This window comes from Podarcis gaigeae (genome assembly GCF_964106915.1).
Source record: "Podarcis gaigeae genome assembly, chromosome: 10".
Classification (NCBI taxonomy): domain Eukaryota; kingdom Metazoa; phylum Chordata; class Lepidosauria; order Squamata; family Lacertidae; genus Podarcis; species Podarcis gaigeae.
This window is the reverse complement of record NC_139686.1, coordinates 70,286,008-70,306,871: the sequence shown is the minus strand read 5'-3', so window position 1 is coordinate 70,306,871 and position 20,864 is coordinate 70,286,008. Positions and strand designations below refer to the sequence as shown.

Sequence of the window (20,864 nt, the reverse complement as noted above, 5' to 3'; positions counted from 1 at the left end):
TGCTTTTAAAAAATGGTAAGTTTCACAGCATGGGGTAATTTTGAATTATGTGGTATCAGCTCATGGCAGACAGTTGCAAAGTTATGTGGCAGCTTTGAGAAGCAACACTATGCTAGAGGCTTAAAAGCTGGCAATTTTGATTGGATAGCTCTGGCCTGATTAGGAGGTTCTACCTACATCTCATTGGATATGAGGTGGTCTGATGCAGGGGAGGGAATTCTACTCCACTTTCATCTGATTGGCTGAAGTGGGAGTCAGCTGGAGCCTAAATACCTGGTTTCTGCCCATTGTAAGAGGTGGTTGTTGCTGGTGGGGCAGCCTGGATGGAAGAAGAAACAGAAGTTTTGGGGGCACACTTCTTAGAATAACATTTCTTCATGTCAGGAGGCCAGCTGTGCTAAATTTTCTGTGGCTCTTGCATACAAAAAGCAAAACAAAAGTCCAGCATCATTCAACTCAGAGTAAACAACAGCACTATGGAAGCTCCTGATCAAAGTGTACACCTAGAGGCATTTTTAAAAAGAAGCTAAAAATTTCGCTTGACAGCAGTATTACGCATCAGAAAATGAAATGAAGGATTAGAACAAGTGTAAAATATAACAAACTTGCACAAAAGTTAAAAACACACAGGTTAAGTTAGAGCATTTGTTATTTTATTTTTGTTTTGATGGTGCACCAACTATATTTACCAATAGAGGTCTCTTGCTACAGTAGGCACTAAAGAAGTGTGACTGAGAGTAGTGAGTTAAGACGATAATGTATTAGTAAGAACTGGTGACTGAGTCAGGCCCTTTCCTCAGGATATACTAGCAATTATGTATGTCTCCATCTTATGCTGTTTCATTCTATGAAAAACTTGGAAGTCTGAGAAGTTGCTCTGGCAGCACAATCTTATACATGTTTACTCAGAAGTAAGCCCCACTGAGTTAATTTAGACCTATTCTCAGGCACATGTACATAGTATGGAAGCCTTAATGATTCTTACAATCATCTGTATCTGTCTTACCAGTTAATACAGTAGTGACATTTCTTGATGCAAGTATGAACCTTGAGTTTAAAACCTCTACTTATTTCTGCCTGGAAAATGGTATAGGGCCAGATGTAGGTGAATTACATTTGTACAACATAACAACCATCAGGTTCTGAGCCAATTTATATGTTTATGGAAGAGGACAAATCACACAAAATTGTTTAACAGCTTAAATTGACTGGCTATTGTTAATTTGTACATTTGGATTTGTTTTGTTTTTTTAGGGGGGGATCCTGCCTCCTATAATAAACTCCAGCTCCATTATTGCAAGTTATATTTATTTCAACTTGAGTCCTCAAGTAAGTTTCAATGTATACAGAATAGAATGCCAGTGATAGGATGTAATAACTGGGAGAGAGTAAGTTGAGGAGACTGGAACTGGTGTCCACTCAAGATTTAGAGATTTAGGTTTTGGGAGTGAGCAAGGCTTAGAATCCATCTCATAGGAAAAGGTACTTTATACCCAATTACGCTCAGGTAGAGAGCAGCTAGCTGAATGGAAGATACATAGGGCAACATCTCAGGTGGTAAACAAAAGTTAGTCATAGCCAATTACTGCTTAGTTTGAGGTGAACAACTTGGAGGTTTAAGAGTGCTTAGGTTTTAGCGCTTTAAAAAAGGAGGTAACACGTTCAGCCCATTAGGTAACTAACAAAAGATATCGCATCCCTTTCAAAAACTTCAAAAAGATGCAGATCCCTTTCCCCACCATGTTGCACTGTGCTTTTAGGACTGTACCACTTCAGAATAAAGGTGAAAAATGCATGCTGCAGTGCCCCCCATGTGAACAACCCTTTGTACCTATCAAAGTAGAATATTTGGGGAAAGGGAAAACTGAAACATGCTTTCCTTAGACTAAAAACCTTCAATAACTCCCCAATATGGACTACATCTCAACCTGGATTGCACAATCCAAATAATGGCACAATCCAAAAAAAGTTGTGCCATATAAGATCATAGGGAACTCTACTATACCCCAACACTTGTCCATCTAGGTCATAGCTATCTACAGACTGGCGGCAGCTTTCCAAGGGTTCAGGTAAGTCTTTCCAAACTGGAATTGTGGATGACTAAATTTGGGACCTCTTACATATGCAATGTATGAGCCACAACCCTTCCTTCAATTTTACTGAATGCAGAAGATGAGCCCAAATAGTTCATATTACTAAGATGCACTGGGGACAAAAAAGGGCCTCATATCTTTGCAGCATCTTGCCTTGAAGTGTGTTTATATTTTTTAAGCTGCAAGGGGAAGATGTTATGGGCTGTTAAACCTTTGCTGTAATTAAGCATTCTGCGTGTTAACTCCTTTCAAAACCTATGAGGCTTAGCAGCAGTGGCCATGCTTTCCTGGCTGCATCTACCAAAGAAGCCAATTCAGTAATCCAAGAGCTAAAGACAAAATTAAATACCCTCTAGAATACAGCCCTAATGTATACTTGTGCTTTAAGTACACCTATGAAGATTCTGTGTCTTACATTTAATCAAGGGGCCTTCTTAGCAGTAGTTATACAAGTACTTAAAAATGTAAATTTATTATTGTATTCAATTATGTACTGCTTTTCTCCAAAATCCCCAAAGTCCAAGTTTCTGCTTGTTCTTTTGGCCTTTGTGGTTGTGGATTAAAGCATAAAAATATGCATGCAGTTTCAGCTAAAGGCTAAGAATCAAAAACTTGATTAGGTTCCCTCAAAGGTCAGGTAAGTCTCACATTCTAGTCACCTTCCATCTTTGGGCTCCCATCAATACTTGTCTGCTGTTCCAGAAGTTTCAGGTTAATTATACAAGTATCCCTGTATGGTATGCCAAAACATTCTAACTGATGTTTTTGTTATGTGTGTGATTTTGTCCCTTAGGATTCCTGACTCATCTCTCTTCATGTAGGGAACACCAGGAAATAGTGGGATCTCTGAAGTTTATCATAACTGTATTGTGAGCAAAGTACCTGTCAATGTAAGATAAGATGACAAGAGAAGTTCATTGCATGTATAACCACCACATGAACTTACTCATCCAAATTTGCTTTGAAAGTGAAACTGTGCATTTTAACTTAAATGTCTAAGGTTTTTGTTTCATCATACAATAATATTCACTTTCTTGCAAAACTGTTTTGAAAATTAGCTCAGATGTTTTGAGGGTTTTTTTAAAGAGACTGAAAAATAAAACCCATTATTGTTATTATGAACCTTTATTAAGTGGCTCACATTTCAATATAAATCACACTAAAAAGATTTTTTTAAAAAAAGCTATTTACACTACAGTGCTGACACGTTAAAAAGGAAAAAAAATTGGTATAAATAAGCTCTATGGAAAAGCCTGGAATTGTCAAAAAGAATTCTGGCTTATCTTACAAAAAATATATGTTAAATGTCAGCTCTAGTCTAAAACTTACAACTCATATTTAAAGACTTCTTTATGTTACACCTGCAGTGTTTACAGTGCATCTGGCCCTAAGTGCTTTGATACTTTCACAGTTATGGACAGGCACTGAGGAATGTTACAAAGCTACATAAACTATTTTCTGTAACAGATGTGAGGCAAGTAACAAACCTGGCTCACAGAATTTAAGCATCTTTACATTATTATGTTTAAAAAGGAATTTAAAAATATATATACACACACAGAACAACTTCAACACAAAAAGTCATCTTCTTGTTTGCCATGCAGACTTGAATATGCTGAACTGCTTTGTCTGGTATCCTCCAGGTTCACATGACCCCCCAGACCCAAGCTGTCTTGCAAGTCTTTGTCTTCAGGTTCAAATTCAGATGCAGCTTCAAACGTAGACCCTGTCAACTGACCATGATCCAGCTTTGCTTTAACATTCTGACAGTCCATAACATTAGGTGCTACTGTCTTTTCTGGAAGATTAACAATAATTGGTTCCTCTTTATTTTGGAAAGATGCAGCAGGTTCATGTGTGCATGAAAATTCCTGTTTGACGTATTTAGTTTGCAGAATGCCTGAAAATTTAGTGTCTTCAGAGGCATTTAGACTCGCTGCATGGATTACACTGTCAGTTTGAAGTCCTACAGCAGAACATGTGGGATCTGTTGGCAGGCCTGCTTCATAGATGCCTTGATTTTCTCCTTCTGAGTGGTAGAGCTTGAGCCGAACATGCCAAGCTAAACTGCACACAGCTGAAACTGTCTTAAACTGATGCACAACATTCCTTGGAATAAAATAAATATCGTTATCATACAACTGAATCCTGGCATATCGAATGCCTTCCCTTCGTAATTGGTTAAGTTTTGCATCATCAACCCACTGGACACACTAGAAAGAGAGAGAAAAGAAAATTAATAAATGTTTTCTGGATCATGGTAATTCTCAAGGAAATAATTATCAAGTCTTTCAAAACACTTACCTGTGAAAGCGGAGGTTCATGCAGATCTAGTTGCATTCGTTGAACTACCTCTAAGAAATCTTCTGCATGAAAGCAAATTACATCTTTGGTTATACGAGGTTGTTGAGGCCTATACAAAGGGGAGAGAGTGTTGCCATCAAGGTTAATAAAGTCATACCTCGCATTACAGATGCTTCAGGTTGCGCACCATGCCGAACCCAGAAGTACCGGAACGGGTTACTTCCAGGTTTCGGAGCTCGCACATGCGCAAAACTACTAAATTGCACTTTGTGCATGCGCAGAAGCGCTGAATCGCGCTACGGGTTGCGAACGTGCCTCCCGCACAGATCACGTTCGCAACCCAAGCATCCACTGTATATTAAAATCAGCCAGCTATTTGCTGTTCTTGTAAGCACAAAATAAAGCACTGAAAATATACAAACAGTTGTTTTTCAGATTGCAGAAGTCGATGAAAAGTAACAACAGCAACTGGAACTTAATTTTTATAAATAGTACTAACACAGCAACTGATCCTTTGTCTTCTCATGCTAATATAACAGGTGTTCAGGTGTGTACTACTCTATTACAACTTCCTTGTAGAAAGCATAACCTTTTACTGGGGCCTAAAATCAAAAGGGACACGGGTGGCACTGTGGTCTAAACTACTGAGCCTAGGGCTTGCCGATCGGAAGGTCAGTGGTTCGAATCCCCGCAACGGGGTGAGCTCCCATTGCTCAGTCCCAGCTCCTGCCAACCTAGCAGTTTGAAAGCATGTCAAAGTGCAAGTAGATAAACCGGTACCACTCCAGCAGGAAGGTAAACGGCGTTTCCATGTGCTGCTCTGGTTTTGCCAGAAGCGGCTTAGTCATGCTGGCCACATGACCCAAAAAAAAACAATGTCTGCAGACAAATGTCGGCTCCCTCGGCCAGTAAAGTGAGATGAGCGCTGCAACCCCAGAGTCGTTCGCGACTGGACCTGTCAGGGGTACCTTTATCTTTTAGTCTCACGTGAGCCACAGGATGCTCTGGCAAGTATGCTAATTTACTTACTTCTTCCACACAACTGCAATGAACAGCATCTGCAAATTAGTGTAAATTAAAGATTGCAGTGCTCAGGGTTCCTTGTCCCAGAAGCTACAGATTAAGTTATGACCTGCTTATTTGTCACACTATCAGTCTCTAAAACATTATTATTGTTTAAATCATAATTGTTTATCACATTCCACTATCCTCTGATATTTCACAGCTATTAGAAAGCACACACACAAAGAGGAAAAAGCTGGATTTACTTTTAAATCCAGTTATCAGAAGGTAGGCAAATGCTCATTTTGCTTTCTTAACATTTCATCTGTGTTTTCAATTAAATTGCACAATTCAGTCAAGCAAGATTTCAAAAACAGATTAATCCAGAGCTCAAAATGGAAGAAAATCACACCTCAAATAAAAAATCATGTCCATTTCCATTCTCCATTAAGACTTACTAATCACCTTCATCACTATCTCACAATCCATTGTGCCAACGCAGATTTGATATGGAATGCTTATCTGTTACAGAATGCATCAAGCTAAATGCACAAATAGCATTTATCTTTAGGATTTTTGACTCCCTATATTAGGATCAGCAACTTGCAGCAACACAGGGCCAAATCTCTTCTGCATGCCAACTCAAGGCCAAGAGTGATGACAGGACTATTAGTTGGGACCAATCTCAGCACTGTCCAATTCATGCAGGTATTTTTCAGATGTTTATCCTGAAAAAAACCTGGCAAATACATACCACTCTCCACAATGCACTGCCTTTAATACTCCCACAGCAGCTGTAGTCTGTCGTTCAAACCCTTGTCCTATGTGATCTGCATGGGCTCGTGTCCTGTCTTCAAAAAGCATTTCACGAGGTTCACTAATACGAGGTAGGTACTGCAGGTTTTTTATTTCATTGGTTGTTCTGTTAAAAGGATGGGGGAAAGAAAAATTAAGAAAAATTGTCCATTTCCCCCCCCCCCCCTTCATAAAATTGTTAGCAAGTTATTACTCAAGTAAAAAAGAAATGCTCTCCAATATACAAGGTGCTGGTTTAGAATTTTTGTGCAGTGATTGAAAACAAACGAACAAGCTAATATGCACCCGCATTTCCAGATCTTTTTGTACATTTCTTGTACACAGTGCAATGTTCATTTGTTATTATAATTGCATTCTACACACAAATTAGAAATGGAAAGACTGCTGTTCTATGGGAATGAATCGCTCATGACCACCCTGATGGATTGTGTTTAACAAGAGCAGGACAAGGGGAGTGTAATCTTTTCCCCACGTCTAGTTCTCTTGAGGTTTTTGATACCATTGACCACTGCATTCTCCTGGACTGGCTCTGTTGTTGTTTAGTCGTGTCCGACTCTTCGTGACCCCATGGACCAGAGCACGCAAGGCACTCCTGTCATCTATGGGACTGGCTCTATGGGATGGGAATTGGGGGCACTGTGCTACCTATGTGGCCAAGTTCAGACAGTAATAATAGAAGAGTGCTTTTCAGGCCCCTAGCAATTATGCTCTAGGCAATATGAAACTACTGGGAGCAGTCATAAGGAAATTAGGGCCAGGTGTCACGAGTAGGATAACACTCAGTTCTAGTTCTCAATAACAATTGAATCAGGAGATGCCATGCAGGACCTGGGCCAGTGCCTGGAAGCAGTGGTCGACCGGATGAGGGATAACAAGCTAAGCCTGAATCTCAGCAAAGCAGGGGCACTGAAGATGAGTGCTTTCCATGGCTGAAAAATTGGCCAATTACATAGTGTGTCTTGTAAAGACCTAACTTTTTGCCTGGTCTTTCCCTGACCCATAAGTTCAGGGAATGTTTCTGACTATATGAATTCCTGGTTTTATAATTTTCTGTTTATGTTGTACCCTACGTTAAAACTATTAAGTGACTTAAAACTGTTTGATATAAAAATAAATAAATCATAACAATCATTGATGATGAACTAGCTGCCACCCCAGCTCTCTGTGATCATTTACTTTCTCCCTCTATGGAACAAAGTGCTCTTTTTTTATCTCACAAGGGCCTAAGTACATCACTTCAGAGATTAATACTGGCTGAATTGGAGCCAGCTCTATCCAATTCAGTCAGTAATTCTAGTACCAGAGCCAAGTATTACAAGTACACAGTATTAGTGTCTATTAAGAAAAGAAACTATAACATGTTTAGTCAAAAAGGCCTGAACTTAAAGAATTAACAAGCCATTTATTACAAGTGGCAAGACACAACATAACCAGAGACTGAAAAGACCTTTCCGGCACAACAATAGACAATTGGTACAAAACAGTTTGGGAAACAGCCCTCCTTAGGAAATAAACTACAAATAAACTACAGTTGACACATGGACAGATCAAGAAAGATGGCTTTACCCCAATATAGTTTAATTTCATAACATATTCAAGAAAATGAATAATCCCCCACCATCAGCATTTGGCTCAATCTGGTTTATCTAAATTTAAATGTTAACATAAATTATTATATTCACTTTGAAACCCCCCATTCATCAATATACAAAACCTCTATAATGTTTCATTGGTAACTTAAGAGAAAAAAATGACTATTACTCATACTTAACGTAAGCACAACCACAAGGGCTCCTGATTAGGCAATTAGCTATGTGATGTTGAATGTTATCTGTTAACTCTGTTCTATCATTTTTATCCCCTTTGTTTTTGTTTAACCAATCAATGAACCAAGAGCTTATATACTGACCACTAATAACAAATTGTATGTCATAGATATTACTGCATATTGTGCTATTTTTGTGATGTATGAATGATATGAAAAGACTTGGTCTATTTGTATAATTTATTATTCCTATGATCCTTGATTTTTAAAACCCAATATGAAGTTATTCAAAAAGAAGAAAAAACATGGGCTTAAACCAACCTCCTCAAAAAGAACTTACAACTCTGGAGACAAGGCACTCAGCTTTACAATTGCAAATAAAGTGTGTTTTAAGTGCAATATACAATGTGACACTAGATGGCAATGGTGAGCCTTATGGAAAATTCAATGTGTTGGTTGTTGTTTTTTTAAGCATTTTCAGAATGTTTTTTATATGTGTGTAGAATCCACCAAGGTATTTTTTGCTTTGGCACACCCCAACTATTGCAATCTTGCCAAAGGGGCTTTGAGCTTGATATCTTTTTGTACCAGATGAAGGTATCTTTTATCAGATGAAGGTATCTTTTATCAGATGAAGGTATCTTTTATCAGATGAAGGTATCTTTATTTACTCAGGATTTTTAGAGCTTTGGGGATTCTGAGATTTTTTTAGCTTCAATTTTTAAAATTCTTTTTAAATACCTTATTACTGTTTTAACGGCTGTAAGCAGGAAGTTTTAAACTCTATAGTATGGAATCAATTAAAGCCAGATATTTCAACATACCTTTTCCTTTTGAAAGGTGACTTTGGCATGTCTGCCACAGGGATCATTTGTTCTCCTGGACGTACCCACATAATAGGACCATCATCACTATCTTTACGACTCTCTAGTTTCAAACTAGAAAGTGTCCCCCATGGCAAAGTACACTAAGAAGAAACAGTTATTTAAAGGTTATTTAAAGCACCACCAATTGAAACATTTTCATTAACTCACAACATGAAAACACAGCATATCTTATTCTACTGCAAAACAGGGGCAATTTCATCAGTGTAGAGGACCACAATTTTTCTTATGCATTTACTGTATTTTCAATTCAAAATAATGTCTACCTCAAAGACAATTTTATATCTATATATAAATTGCATTGTGGCACACTGTATTCTAAGAATCTGAGTGCTTTCAGCGCTCCTTGAAAATTTCATAAGGACTGCAGCTTTCATAAGAAAGTAATAGCCTCAGTTATGAAGAACTTGAATTGGCCTTCAAATATGAATGTAGAATACAAATTGAAAAATCAATACATTTAATTGTTGCCTTATACCTAAATCATTTGCCAGTTTTGGAAGTGACTTTCTAAAACAGTAATTCTTAACCTTTTTGGGATCATGGACCCTGATAGCTATTGATCGCAGAAACACAAAATGTTGCATACTATTTATTTTCTTGCATTGCACTGCATTGCATTTTTGCATGCAAGAATCCCTGTAACTAAAGACTTGCAGATTTTGGATCTAATCTCTTCACCATATTAGAAGTGTCATTTTGTTTATCATAATAAACAAAGTTTAAAGATTTAACAAAACTATGCAAACGTTACTTCCCCGATTCCCTTTCTTTCTTACTTTTAAGAAAGGTGAATCTTCCAGCATATCTAGGAACTCTGGAAAATAGTCCCCCACTTCCTCATCCACTGCTCCAACCAAGCTGATTTGTCTCATTGGGCCAGCTCTGTATGTACCATGGGAATATGTTCTTTTTACCTAAAAAAAAAAGTCATATACAGTAAACAAGAGTTAATTTTATACACCGAATAAATTACAAAACAATTTACATTTGCACAAATATACAAAATATTTTCTAAAGCATAGAAGTACAAAATAATCATTTTTAATAGTACAGTAAGAGGAGATCTGAAATTATGACCAGGCTAAAAGGTGGCGAGTGCAATGCTAGTTTAGCATTTCAACATAAATAAAAGATCATACTCAACATGAAATGCAAAAAACCCACAAATGGTAAAAAAAAATTAAACAATGATAAGAAAAGGTGGCTACATTTAAAAAAAATGTTTATATGTATTTTAATAACTTAGTTTTAATTAAAAGGTTTAATTTATATTTTAATATTTTGGTATAAAAATGTTGCAACACAACTGAAAGAGATAATGAAAAATATCTGACTTTCATTTCTCTCTTCAGGAACAAACATAATAGAAGCAGAGGAAGAGAATATGCATTTCATTTTGCACAATTATTTACAATAAAAGCAAGAGAATTACTATTTATACTGTAAAATACATTGCCTTGTTTGAATAACTAACTAATATATTCTGCTGTGTAGAATATCAATAAATTTAATTACAAGGCTGGAGCAAGGGATTAAGAAAATGATGTTTACTGAACCAACATTAATATGCATAGCAGATTATTTACCAGCCAGTACATTCACTTCTCCTGTGCTGTCTAATGCAAACCCTAGGATCTTATACGTTTGCCTTCCTATGCACTGATACAAAAATATCAGAGAAGGCAGCACTTTTCATTAAATGGCAATGTATTCTAAGCTTCTATGCAGCAGTGTCTGCTTTCTGTTCTTTTAAAATGAGTCCACATCTAATTTCTAGATGCCTAATTTTTATAGCTTTATGCCTATGACAATTTTAAATATGCGTTAATATATCTATCCCCCCCCTTTATTACCTCATTTCCCACTCTCTTGGACATATGCCCTCCCTACAACCATCTGTTCTCCACTGACACAAATGCAGTGACTTCTTGACCAGCAATCAGCCTGTCTAAATGTCAGCAACGCAACAAAATGCTATTCTCAAATGTACTCTCAAACACGACTGTCAAGGAAACATGTTTCCTCCACAGAAACTCCAACAGCCAGTTTTTGTTTAATAATCCATCAGCTAACACTGTTAAGAGTTTAGACATAGATGATTTAGATGATTCAGCTTGCCATTAAGAAATTTAAATTTTCCTAGGACTTTCTGTCTACATACAATTACTTACGGCAACATACTGTAGTCAGATTTAAATTAAACATGCAGTGCTGAAAGATAAGCACTCAGGCTGGAAGCACTTCCAGCTCTTGTTTTGTAGCAAGATGTTTTAATATTTTGTCAAAAGAATGGATAGCATAAAAATGAAGACATACAGTAGATAACAAACTAGGCTTCTTTCTCTGTGGAAGGCCTGCAAATGCCATCTTGCAGTGTTAGAAACTCAGATATATAAGCTAATTGCCAAATGGCACCTTAAACCTAGGCTGGGGTTGCCAGGACAGACTGTCTAGGAACCTCCCCCCCCCCCCCATGGAACTTATTATACTTATTATTATTTTCATTCCATTTCTATACCGCTTTATTTAAAAAAATATCAAGGTTGCTTACAACATATTAAAACATCAAATAAAACAATCTAAAATAAAACAAATTCAAGCTTTAAGGAAATCGTTCAGATCCTTCTTTAAATTCCATTTTGCTTTGCTCTTATTTATTTACCTACTTAATTTATATAGCTGCACCATAGCAGAAGTACTCTAGGAGGTCAGTGTGGTGTAGTGGTTAAGAGTGTCAGATCAGTGTGGGATCAGGATTCAAATACCCACTCAAGTCAGGAAGCTCACTTGGTGACCTTGGGCCAGTCACAGCCTACCTCACAGGGTTGCTGTAGAGATTAACTGAGGAGGCTGTGAAACATGTACTCCTTGGAAAAAAGGTTGGGATATAAACACAATCAATAAGCCCTTCTGTTTACCTGCTTAAGAAAGATGGAGAGGCCAGCCAGGTGGAGATGTCAGTCCAGAAATCTCCGCATGGTCGCAACTGGGCCTGTGTCAGTCATCTTGGTAGTCAAGATAACCTCAAAATTAATTGATAGTTGCTGTGGGAATGAGCTCATCCATGCTTTGATAAGTGCCAATTGGCTTGCTTTGTTACTATGCTTATCAGTGAGGCCTGAGTTGCTGGGCTCTGGGCTCCGAGAAGGAAGTGATATGTAAGCCTTGGACAGTTGCCACCTACCGTATTTTTCGCTCTATAACACGCACCCGACCATAACACGCACGTAGTTTTTAGAGGAGGAAAATCCGTAGGCATGCCACCCGTAGGCATTCCCTCCATAACACGCACAGACATTTCCCCTTACTTTCTAGGAGCAAAAAAGTGAGTGTTATGGTCCAAAAAATACGGTATGTCTTCAGGGGTCACGTGGGTTGAGGAGAGGTTCTGGCCAAGCTGACATATGCAGCAGCTTTTTGTAAAAAACAACGCTTAACATTTGCAGACAAATCTTGATGACTGCTTGCTTGCTGCTGCAAGTGTTCGCCCCATGCTGTTTACGCGTTACTTTTTAAAAGCACTAGAATTTGCTATTCTGGCATTCTTGACATCTTTCCAACCACTTGCATCCAACCACTAGGCTCTCCCTTGAGCCCATGGTTCAGATCATTTTCTCACCCCAGCAAATGAAGTTTTGTATGCATCCACAGTGACATCAAATAAACACTTTAAAAGTATGCTATGAGAACAAAACCAAAAAAAAAAAAAGTTCAATACAGATATGACAGCAGCTAAGACAAAGGATATAAATGGAATGAATGATGAATGAATACAGCTAAAGCACCATGCACCTCATCGCCATTCATGTGTGGAGAGTTAAGTCAGCAGCACATCTGACCGGGCAATCACAACTTGACTGGTGTGCATGGCAAATGTGTTTATAGATAATGGAGCATGTATGCACTGCTAACAGGCAAGAACTTCATCTGTGGCTTCTATCATATCTGTTTTGGTTGCACTATATGAAAAACATGCACAGATTTTTCATTAATTGTATAAACTGTAGCCCTCATTTTGGCTTTTGAGAGATCAACTGGGCTTCAAAAATGAGGATTCTTAAGAAGCATGTTAAATTTTGTGAATGTGTATTAAATGTTACTGTGCATTGACAAGAGTCAAGAAATTAACACAATCTAACTATACAAAGCATATAATGAAGTTACAAATAAAATTTGATGGCTGCCTTTCTAATTAAGTAACCGTAAGACTTTTAAAAATGCAAACTCTTCTGATTTAAAGAACGTCATCCTGCAGTTTATAGTTGCAATTGCCCCCTTTGACTTAAAATACAATAAAGGTTCTGTACAGATGGGGGTTTGGAGGTTGTTGTTGTTTGGTACTGTTAAAATTAGCTTCAACCTGCTGAAAGGTAACAGAATATTATTTTCATGTCTTCTTCATATTACATATCAGAGCCCTAGAATTGCAGAGCGAGTTCTATGTGTTCTTACTAGACAACTACAGAATACTATTTTCTGTTCTGCTGGTAAAATGAACTTCTCTTAACCCCTGCCACTAAATGTTCATTCAAACAGAAGTGCTTGCACTGCTTCCAAAATGTGTTCAGGTTAAAGCAGACTCCAGTGACTGTTGACTATATATCTTAGAAGGTGATGTCAGAGAACCCCCAAATAAAGCCATAGTTACTATACCTTATGTATTACTACCTTTGGAAAATAGCAACCTCAGTGTAAATCTAGATTTTACCACTCAGATTAAATAAATCTGCAAATTGTTTTTATATGAGTGTAATTTATATTGGGAGTTCAGTTTAGCAAACTTAGGTTAGGGATTGCAATATTTTTTTAAAAAAAACAAGAGAAAAAGCATATACTTTATACAAGTACTGTATTAACAGAAGAAGGAATGTTAATTTATTTTGTAATTAATGAAAAATAGAACCAAATGGGATCAATTTCATTCAACATAGTTGTTATAAATTAAACATCACTAAGCAGTGATATGAATTCAGATTCATTATCCAATTAATTTCATTTGGGAGCGGGGCTTACCCTTCTCTGGAGGAAGCAGCAGGACCGATTTTAGTGATGACTTAGCACCTACCATTTTATTTTCCCAAAATTCATTGGATATTGGGAGAGGAGTGGGAGTTAACAGTAGGGGTTGTCATGTTTTGCCCAGAATGCCCTGGAATGATTCAATATCTGGGGCACGTTGGAAGGAAATGGCTGATACCAGAGCACCTGCCCAATCAGCTCTGCTGCCATGTGATTTTAATTCAAGAAAGTATTCTGAATAATGAAGCGGGGAAAATTCACACCCTAAGATGCTCATGTAAGATGCACAACTCTGCTTATGAGATCATTGTATGTCTCAACGTCCTATTATGACAGCACTGCCCGGCTTACTTACTCAGTACACGTCTTCATAGTACTTAGCTGTGTCCATGGAACAAGCCCTTCTAGAACACAAGCAGTTAGGGAAATTTAACTCATGTGGTGTGCAGTAAACAACTCTTTCCAATGGGACTATGGCCCTGTTCTACCAGAGAACAGCCTGATGTCAGTCTGGTGCATTCTGCTCCAGCTAATATAACAATCAAAATACCAATGAGCTAAGTGCTGGTAATGTTCATATTGTTTAATCGGCGCAGTGGATTGCCTTTGTAAGGTGCTCAGGGAGCAAGAGACAAGTTAAAGACTTTACCGAAAAAGGCTTTCTTTACTGAATGAGTGCTAAAGCAGCAATTAACTGGATTTGCTAGAAAGGAAGATAGAGGAAGGAGAATGTTTGGGGGGTGAGCTGGTGGAATGGGTAAAAGATACAGCTTGCACATAAAGGGGTGGAAAAGAATGGGTATAACTGCAGTAAGACTGAGAAAAAGGCAGGGAAATAGGAGGAGCAGGCGGGTTACTACCTTGCCTTCCACTTAGGCCCTGAACATTAGAGAAGAGGTGGTGATCCCAGGAAGCAGATGGACAGCAGTCAGGAGCTCAGAAAAGGGAAGACTCAAGAGAATAAGAGTCTGGAGGAGAGAAGGAGCACAACTCAGGAATGGGGACAGAGCATGGGCATGTGCTCTCTGGTTGGCTTGGCTAGCTATACACTTGAGCACTGAAGACATTGCAAAAGAAAGCGGCATGATCCTGGATAATGCTTCCCGGATACAGGAAACAGTCAGTTGTCCTAAGTTTGATTAGCGGGGGGGGGGGGGGCTGTGGGTGATTAGCTTTTCTTCAATGAGAGTAGCATTTTGTGTATATGGTCTTTCCTCATTAGGGTTGAATGGACAATAAATTAGGTTTATAGTGAGGCTTAAATCACATTATGTAGCAAACCAAGTTAGGTGGTGTACCTCAGCTCAGGATGCTATCGGAAGAAAGGCTGGAGCCACTCCCCTGTCCATTTCAAAAGAGAAAGCTTCCTCTCATGTGCCCAGTGAGTATGACCAGTGGTGAGAAATAATTGAGTTGTATTCCAAAAAAACCTGAAGAGCACCAGTTTGGGGAAGGATGCAACAAAGAGCACGTACATTGCAACACAATTTGTTCTCTGTGACAAGGTTACTAGAAAAGCACTCAAATAGGAGGGGAACCTGTTCCCTTGGCAACTACAGTTACATAAGATTAACAAAATGTAAACATGATCCTGGACTTACAGTTACTTTCCCTAATATGGCACTGTCATTAACCCTTCACACTCATGTGAATAATAGTAATCTATTCCTTCCAGGAGAGTAGCTTGCTATACCTAGTCGATTTGATCTTGGTTTTATGCAAGCTCACCACAGTTTGCCTTTTTCAGATGAAACAGTAAATTAGATCAAACCTATCCATTCTTAAGGAAATGAGTCCTGAGTGCTCACTGGAAGGACAGATCGTGAAGCTGAGGCTCCAATACTTTGGCCACCTCATGAGAAGAGAAGACTCCCTGGAAAAGACCCTGATGTTGGGAAAGATGGAGGGCACAAGGAGAAGGGGACAACAGAGGACGAGATAGTTGGATAGTGTTCTCGAAGCTACCAGCATAAGTTTGACCAAACTGCGGGAGGCAGTGGAAGACAGGAGTGCCTGACGTGCTCTGGTCCATGGGGTCACAAAGAGTCGGACACGACTAAACAACTAAACAATAACAACAAAAACTAGGATTGAGAATTATTAATTGCAGCATACGAAAGAAGAGTGAGTGTGCAAACTTAAGGCTCCAGTGCTAAACTATACTTTTCTGTTGTATCTCAGCATCCTATGAATATTACAAAATTATATAAACAGCTACCCTAGGCAAGAGAAAAAAAAATGTCATCTTACTCTAGTTTATCACAAGCTGAAACACATAGGTATGGCTTTTCTGGTAAAAGAGGGAAGAAGTGAACACCAAGCATAGGAGTGTAAAACCATGTAATAGATGTAAACCTTTTAATTAAGCAGACTATCCAAGTTGCTGTTGTTACTTGTTTTAGGCCTATCAGCATGCTTCCAAAATGGAAATTTATCTGCATCCAATTATAGTACAGTTCAAAAGGGAAAACTGCAAAGAGAACTCAAAAAACAAGAAAACACAGCTATACATAGTGAAGCACATGGAGCATTTGAATCATAGAAGAATGCTGCCCATTTTCTGGTACCAAGAAATTCAAATTAAACAATAAAATATTTGTCTGTCAAGTTTCTACCATGCAAAAAGGTTTTAGAAAAAGAAAACTTAAGGACTTTTGTGTGTGCAAACAGAAAGGGTTGGACCCCCAGATTCCACACATGTTCTGTGACATTTCACTAGTGCCAGACAGAAGGGATGTCTATTTTTACAACACCTTCTTCCTTCTTCAGCCCAAGGAAAATCTGCTTTGAAGAGTTGGGGGATTCTGGGGGAGTACAAGAGGTGGTGCAGGGCACTGTAAAGGAAGGGTAAATCGACAAAAGCCACAGGCCAATCTGTGCCCAGGGCAGCTATTTACCAGCTCCACCTGGTACGCAGGCTAAGACCCTACCTGCCCGCAGACTGTCTCGCCAGAGTGGTGCATGCTCTGGTTATCTCCCGCTTGGACTACTGCAATGCGCTCTGTGGGGCTACCTTTGAAGGTGACCTGGAAACTACAACTAATCCAGAATGCGGCAGCTAGACTGGTGACTAGGAGCGGCTGCCAAGACCACATAACACCGGTCTTGAAAGACCTACATTGGCTCCCAGTACATTTCCGAACACGATTCAAAGTGTTGGTGCTGACCTTTAAAGCCCTAAACGGCCTCGGTCCAGTATATCTGAAGGAGCGTCTCCACCCACATCGTTCTGCCCAGACACTGAGGTCCAGCGCCGAGGGCCTTCTGGCGGTTCCCTCACTGTGAGAAGCCAAGTTACAGGGAACCAGGCAGAGGGCCTTCTCAGTAGTGGCACCCATCCTGTGGAATCCCCTCCCACCAGATGTCAAAGAGAAGAACAACTACCAGACTTTTAGAAGACATCTGAAGACAGCCCTGTTTAGGGAAGCTTTTAATGTTTGATGGATTACTGTATTTTAATATTTTGTTGGAAGCCACCCAGAGTGGCTGGGGAAGCCCAGCCAGATGGGCGGGGTATAAATTATTATTATTATTATTATTATTATTATTATTATTATTATTATTATTATTCCTCTAGCAAGAAATTTCTGGTCCTTTCTATGAAGAGAAAGAGCCCTTCCACATTCACAGGATGGCCAGCCTGAATCTAACCGAATCAACCATGTATGAACAACTTGCTAACTGGTCAAGCACACATAATTTGGATGCTTCCCATTCTTCAATGCAGATATTTTAAGTAGCAGAACATATACTTTTGTTTCCAAGAGTAAAATTCCTGTTTCTATAGTGAAGAAGAACACAGTAGAGCTACACCTGGAAGCCCTATGATTCATGTCACTGATTTATTCTAAAGTGCTTCCAGTGGCACCAAAACTATGCTCTCAGAACTTGGGTACAATGACATTTTGTGGCCAAATCTTACTCTTAAAAGTATCATAATATAAGGGAAGACAAGCCCTATCCTTGTCTCTGGAATTTTAGTATATCAAGAGTCAACAGTTTTGCTTTTAATGTTGCTGAATGCAGGCATTTTGTCCAGCTATCTAAAGAGAACAGAATAGCCAGACATGGCTATGACTTAACCGTTCTATTTTTAATCATTATATGAGTCATGAATCTACTGTTTACCTACAACCAGGAATAAACTGACTTGCTTTTTAAATGACTGCTGCACAGTGGTTCACTCTGATAATATTTACCCAGTAAGAATCTCCTTGATCCTTTCACCAACAGTGAAGGAAAATATAATATCCATAAAGTAATAGGAATGAAGATGTCACAAATTGCAACATTTTTTTACCTTCATGTTGAGAGGCTATGCTGTTCAGTTTTGCATTTCTGCCAAATAGCGCTCAAGGCAGCTTAATAAATTCCTGAACACATAGAACCATTGCAAAGCCCAAAATAAAATCAATAAAAGCTACAATTAAAACAATTCGGCAGCCTGTAAATCAACAGATCAAGGACAACCGACAAACACAGTGAAACAATTTAAACACAATAATGAATTATGATTAAACCAAATCAACCATAACATTTACGTAAGAATTGAGAAGAGGCTAGTATACATTCATACCCTTCTAAGGAATAATGTTTTTACTTGATAACATTTCTATGATAGAATCTATGATCCAGGCCAAACCTGAAGGTGGCATGTATATACACTATAGGAATATGGTTTGGTCCCAAATTTGATTCAAGAGCAACTGTGAGACTGACAAACAACATATAAAGGACCTCCTTATCAATAAGGGAATACCTACTTCATAATACATTAAAAAGAATTCAGTTATGGCCTATTCTGCCTATCAGGAACGGTATAATTACAAATAGTCTGTTCAAGACAGATTAACAAATCATTTGCATATGACAATATCATAAAACTGATGTGTCAGTTTTGATCTGTGTTCTGTTTTATTATGTGTTTTATTATATTACACCGTTACTGGCTGCAACATTAATCCATCGTTTGATTTACAATATTTTCGAGAGAAATTGTACTTAAGCAATTCAAAGAGAATGCAATCTTCAGCCAAAAACTTCCTTCAATATACAGCACAAACAAGTCCTCTCTTTTCAGTAACCCCATTTGTCCATTATTTTAAGCTATGGTCAGAAAAATCCATGGCATACTGTGAATGGGTGGTGTACTAGGGCATGCAAGCTGTAGAGCTGGGAGGAAACAAGCCACATCACTGATTTAGTATTATCCTAAACCTAGTACTTCTAGCTCGTTTCTCCCAAACAAACCACTAGCAATAACCCAATACCCAAAGACTGAAGAAACACAATCCATGAGCATTGGTTCTTGTGTAAAAGTAAGCCAGCGCTGTGGTTGCTTTCTTCCTGGCTCAGCAAAGGAAGAAACAGGCCAGGAGCATTTTAGCAACACATAGTAGCACACTGCTTATTCACAGCAGGGGTGGAGGAAGGGAGGTACGGTGGTGGCCGTCAGCCCTGGGTGTCCCCATTGAGGGGGGCGACAAAATGCTGGGCAGCACTCACCGCGCGACCTGCAACGTGCCCGAGCCACGCATCTCTCCTAGGAGTGATGTGGTGGCTTGGGCGCCCGCAGGATCCATCCTGCCCCAAAAGATCTGCCCGCTGTCTCCTCCTTGGCTGAGTGGGTGGAGGCAGGCTAACTCCTCAGAGGCCCAGCTCACCCTGCCCCATGTCCGATCAGCTTGCTCCACCGCTGGCCACGGGGCTTTCCCCTCCCTGTCGGTTGGGGAGCGTGCCTGTGCCGCTACCCCCTGAACCCACTCAGGCTAAGGCATCGCCCTTAAAGCCACCGCCGGGAGGCAGAGGCAGGTGAGAGGGAAAAGCGAGCTGTCCCACCAGCACTTGGGAGCTGCGCAGAACCACTTCTCTCTTTGGTGACACACACTCTGTATCTATTAAGCACCTACACCCAGGTATTCATGGTGTTTTTTTCTTGAGTAATGGGATGTGTTTTTGAAGCTGCGAACAAATTAACAGGGTGAGTCTTTCCCCCCCTCTCTCTCTCTCTGTGTGTGTGTCCCCTCCCACCTTTCCACATCTCCCTGCTTAACTGTTTCCTGCCTCGCTTTAAATCCTTTCTTACGTGGAAAGACACCTTTGGGAAGTGATTTTGCCCTTTTGGCTCCTTTCCCCTAGAATTATAGTATTGTAGAGTTGGAAGGGACCCTGTTGAGGATCATCTAATCCAGTGTTTTCCAACCTTGGGCCTCCAGCTGTTTTTGAACTACAACTCCCATCATCCCTAACTAGCAAGACCAGTGGCCAGGGATGATGGGAATTGTAGTCCAAAAACAGCTGGAGGCCCTGTCCCATCATTTTTACATTTGCTCAGCCCTCGTTTGCCCTCCTTCTTCTATGCAAATTTACATATCTCCCTCCCACCCCCACACACAGTTGCCTCAGATGCTAGTCCTACTCAGAGTAGACTCACTGTAATGGATTAAAAATCCAAACATTAATTTCAAAGGGTCTGCCCTAAGTAGGATTTAGTTGGATGTAGCCTGTTATTATGACCAAAGTATCTTACCCAAAAATATCTGCACAAACCAGTTTATCTGAGTGCATTATTCTCAGGGTGGGAGGGGGGCTCATTTATTTATAACTGCTTAATTGCCTTGCTGGGCCTTCCCACACCTGTGACGAGCCCCACTGGGCTTACCCACGCCTGCAGCAAGCTGTGAAAAGGCCCAACGGGGCTTGCTGCAGGCACGCGGGGGGGGGGGCACCTATGACACCACCTAAATCCACTATACTTGAGGACTGTACTTATGGCTGTTCAAAGAAGCAGCGTGCAGGTATGAGAGATTACATCCTCCCTTATTGCTCCTGCTTTGCACTATTTTTGGGTGCTTTTGCTAGGCAGGAATAGGCTCTTGAGCTCTGACTGTGGTTGAAGCAAGAGAAACAAAGAACATGATGAGGCATTAAGTAAAGCAAAGAAGAGGTGGAGTCTGAGGTGGCAGGAACTGAGTTCCT

At 39.5% G+C, this 20,864-nt stretch overlaps 1 protein-coding gene across 1 annotated transcript in view; it reads right to left on the bottom strand.

Moving 5' to 3' along the window:
* Positions 1–631: 631 nt before the first annotated feature.
* The window catches only part of RSBN1L (round spermatid basic protein 1 like), a gene marked incomplete at its 5' end in the record, with an annotated part of 43,183 nt that continues 22,950 nt past the window's right edge, over positions 632–20,864 (bottom strand). Inside the window, 5 exons of the mRNA XM_083701428.1 lie at positions 632–4,306; positions 4,398–4,506; positions 6,154–6,321; positions 8,805–8,947; positions 9,644–9,781. Of these exons, the coding sequence (XP_083557554.1) occupies positions 3,662–4,306; positions 4,398–4,506; positions 6,154–6,321; positions 8,805–8,947; positions 9,644–9,781 (1,203 nt within the window). The 3' untranslated portion in view covers positions 632–3,661. The remainder of the gene's footprint in view (positions 4,307–4,397; positions 4,507–6,153; positions 6,322–8,804; positions 8,948–9,643; positions 9,782–20,864) is intronic.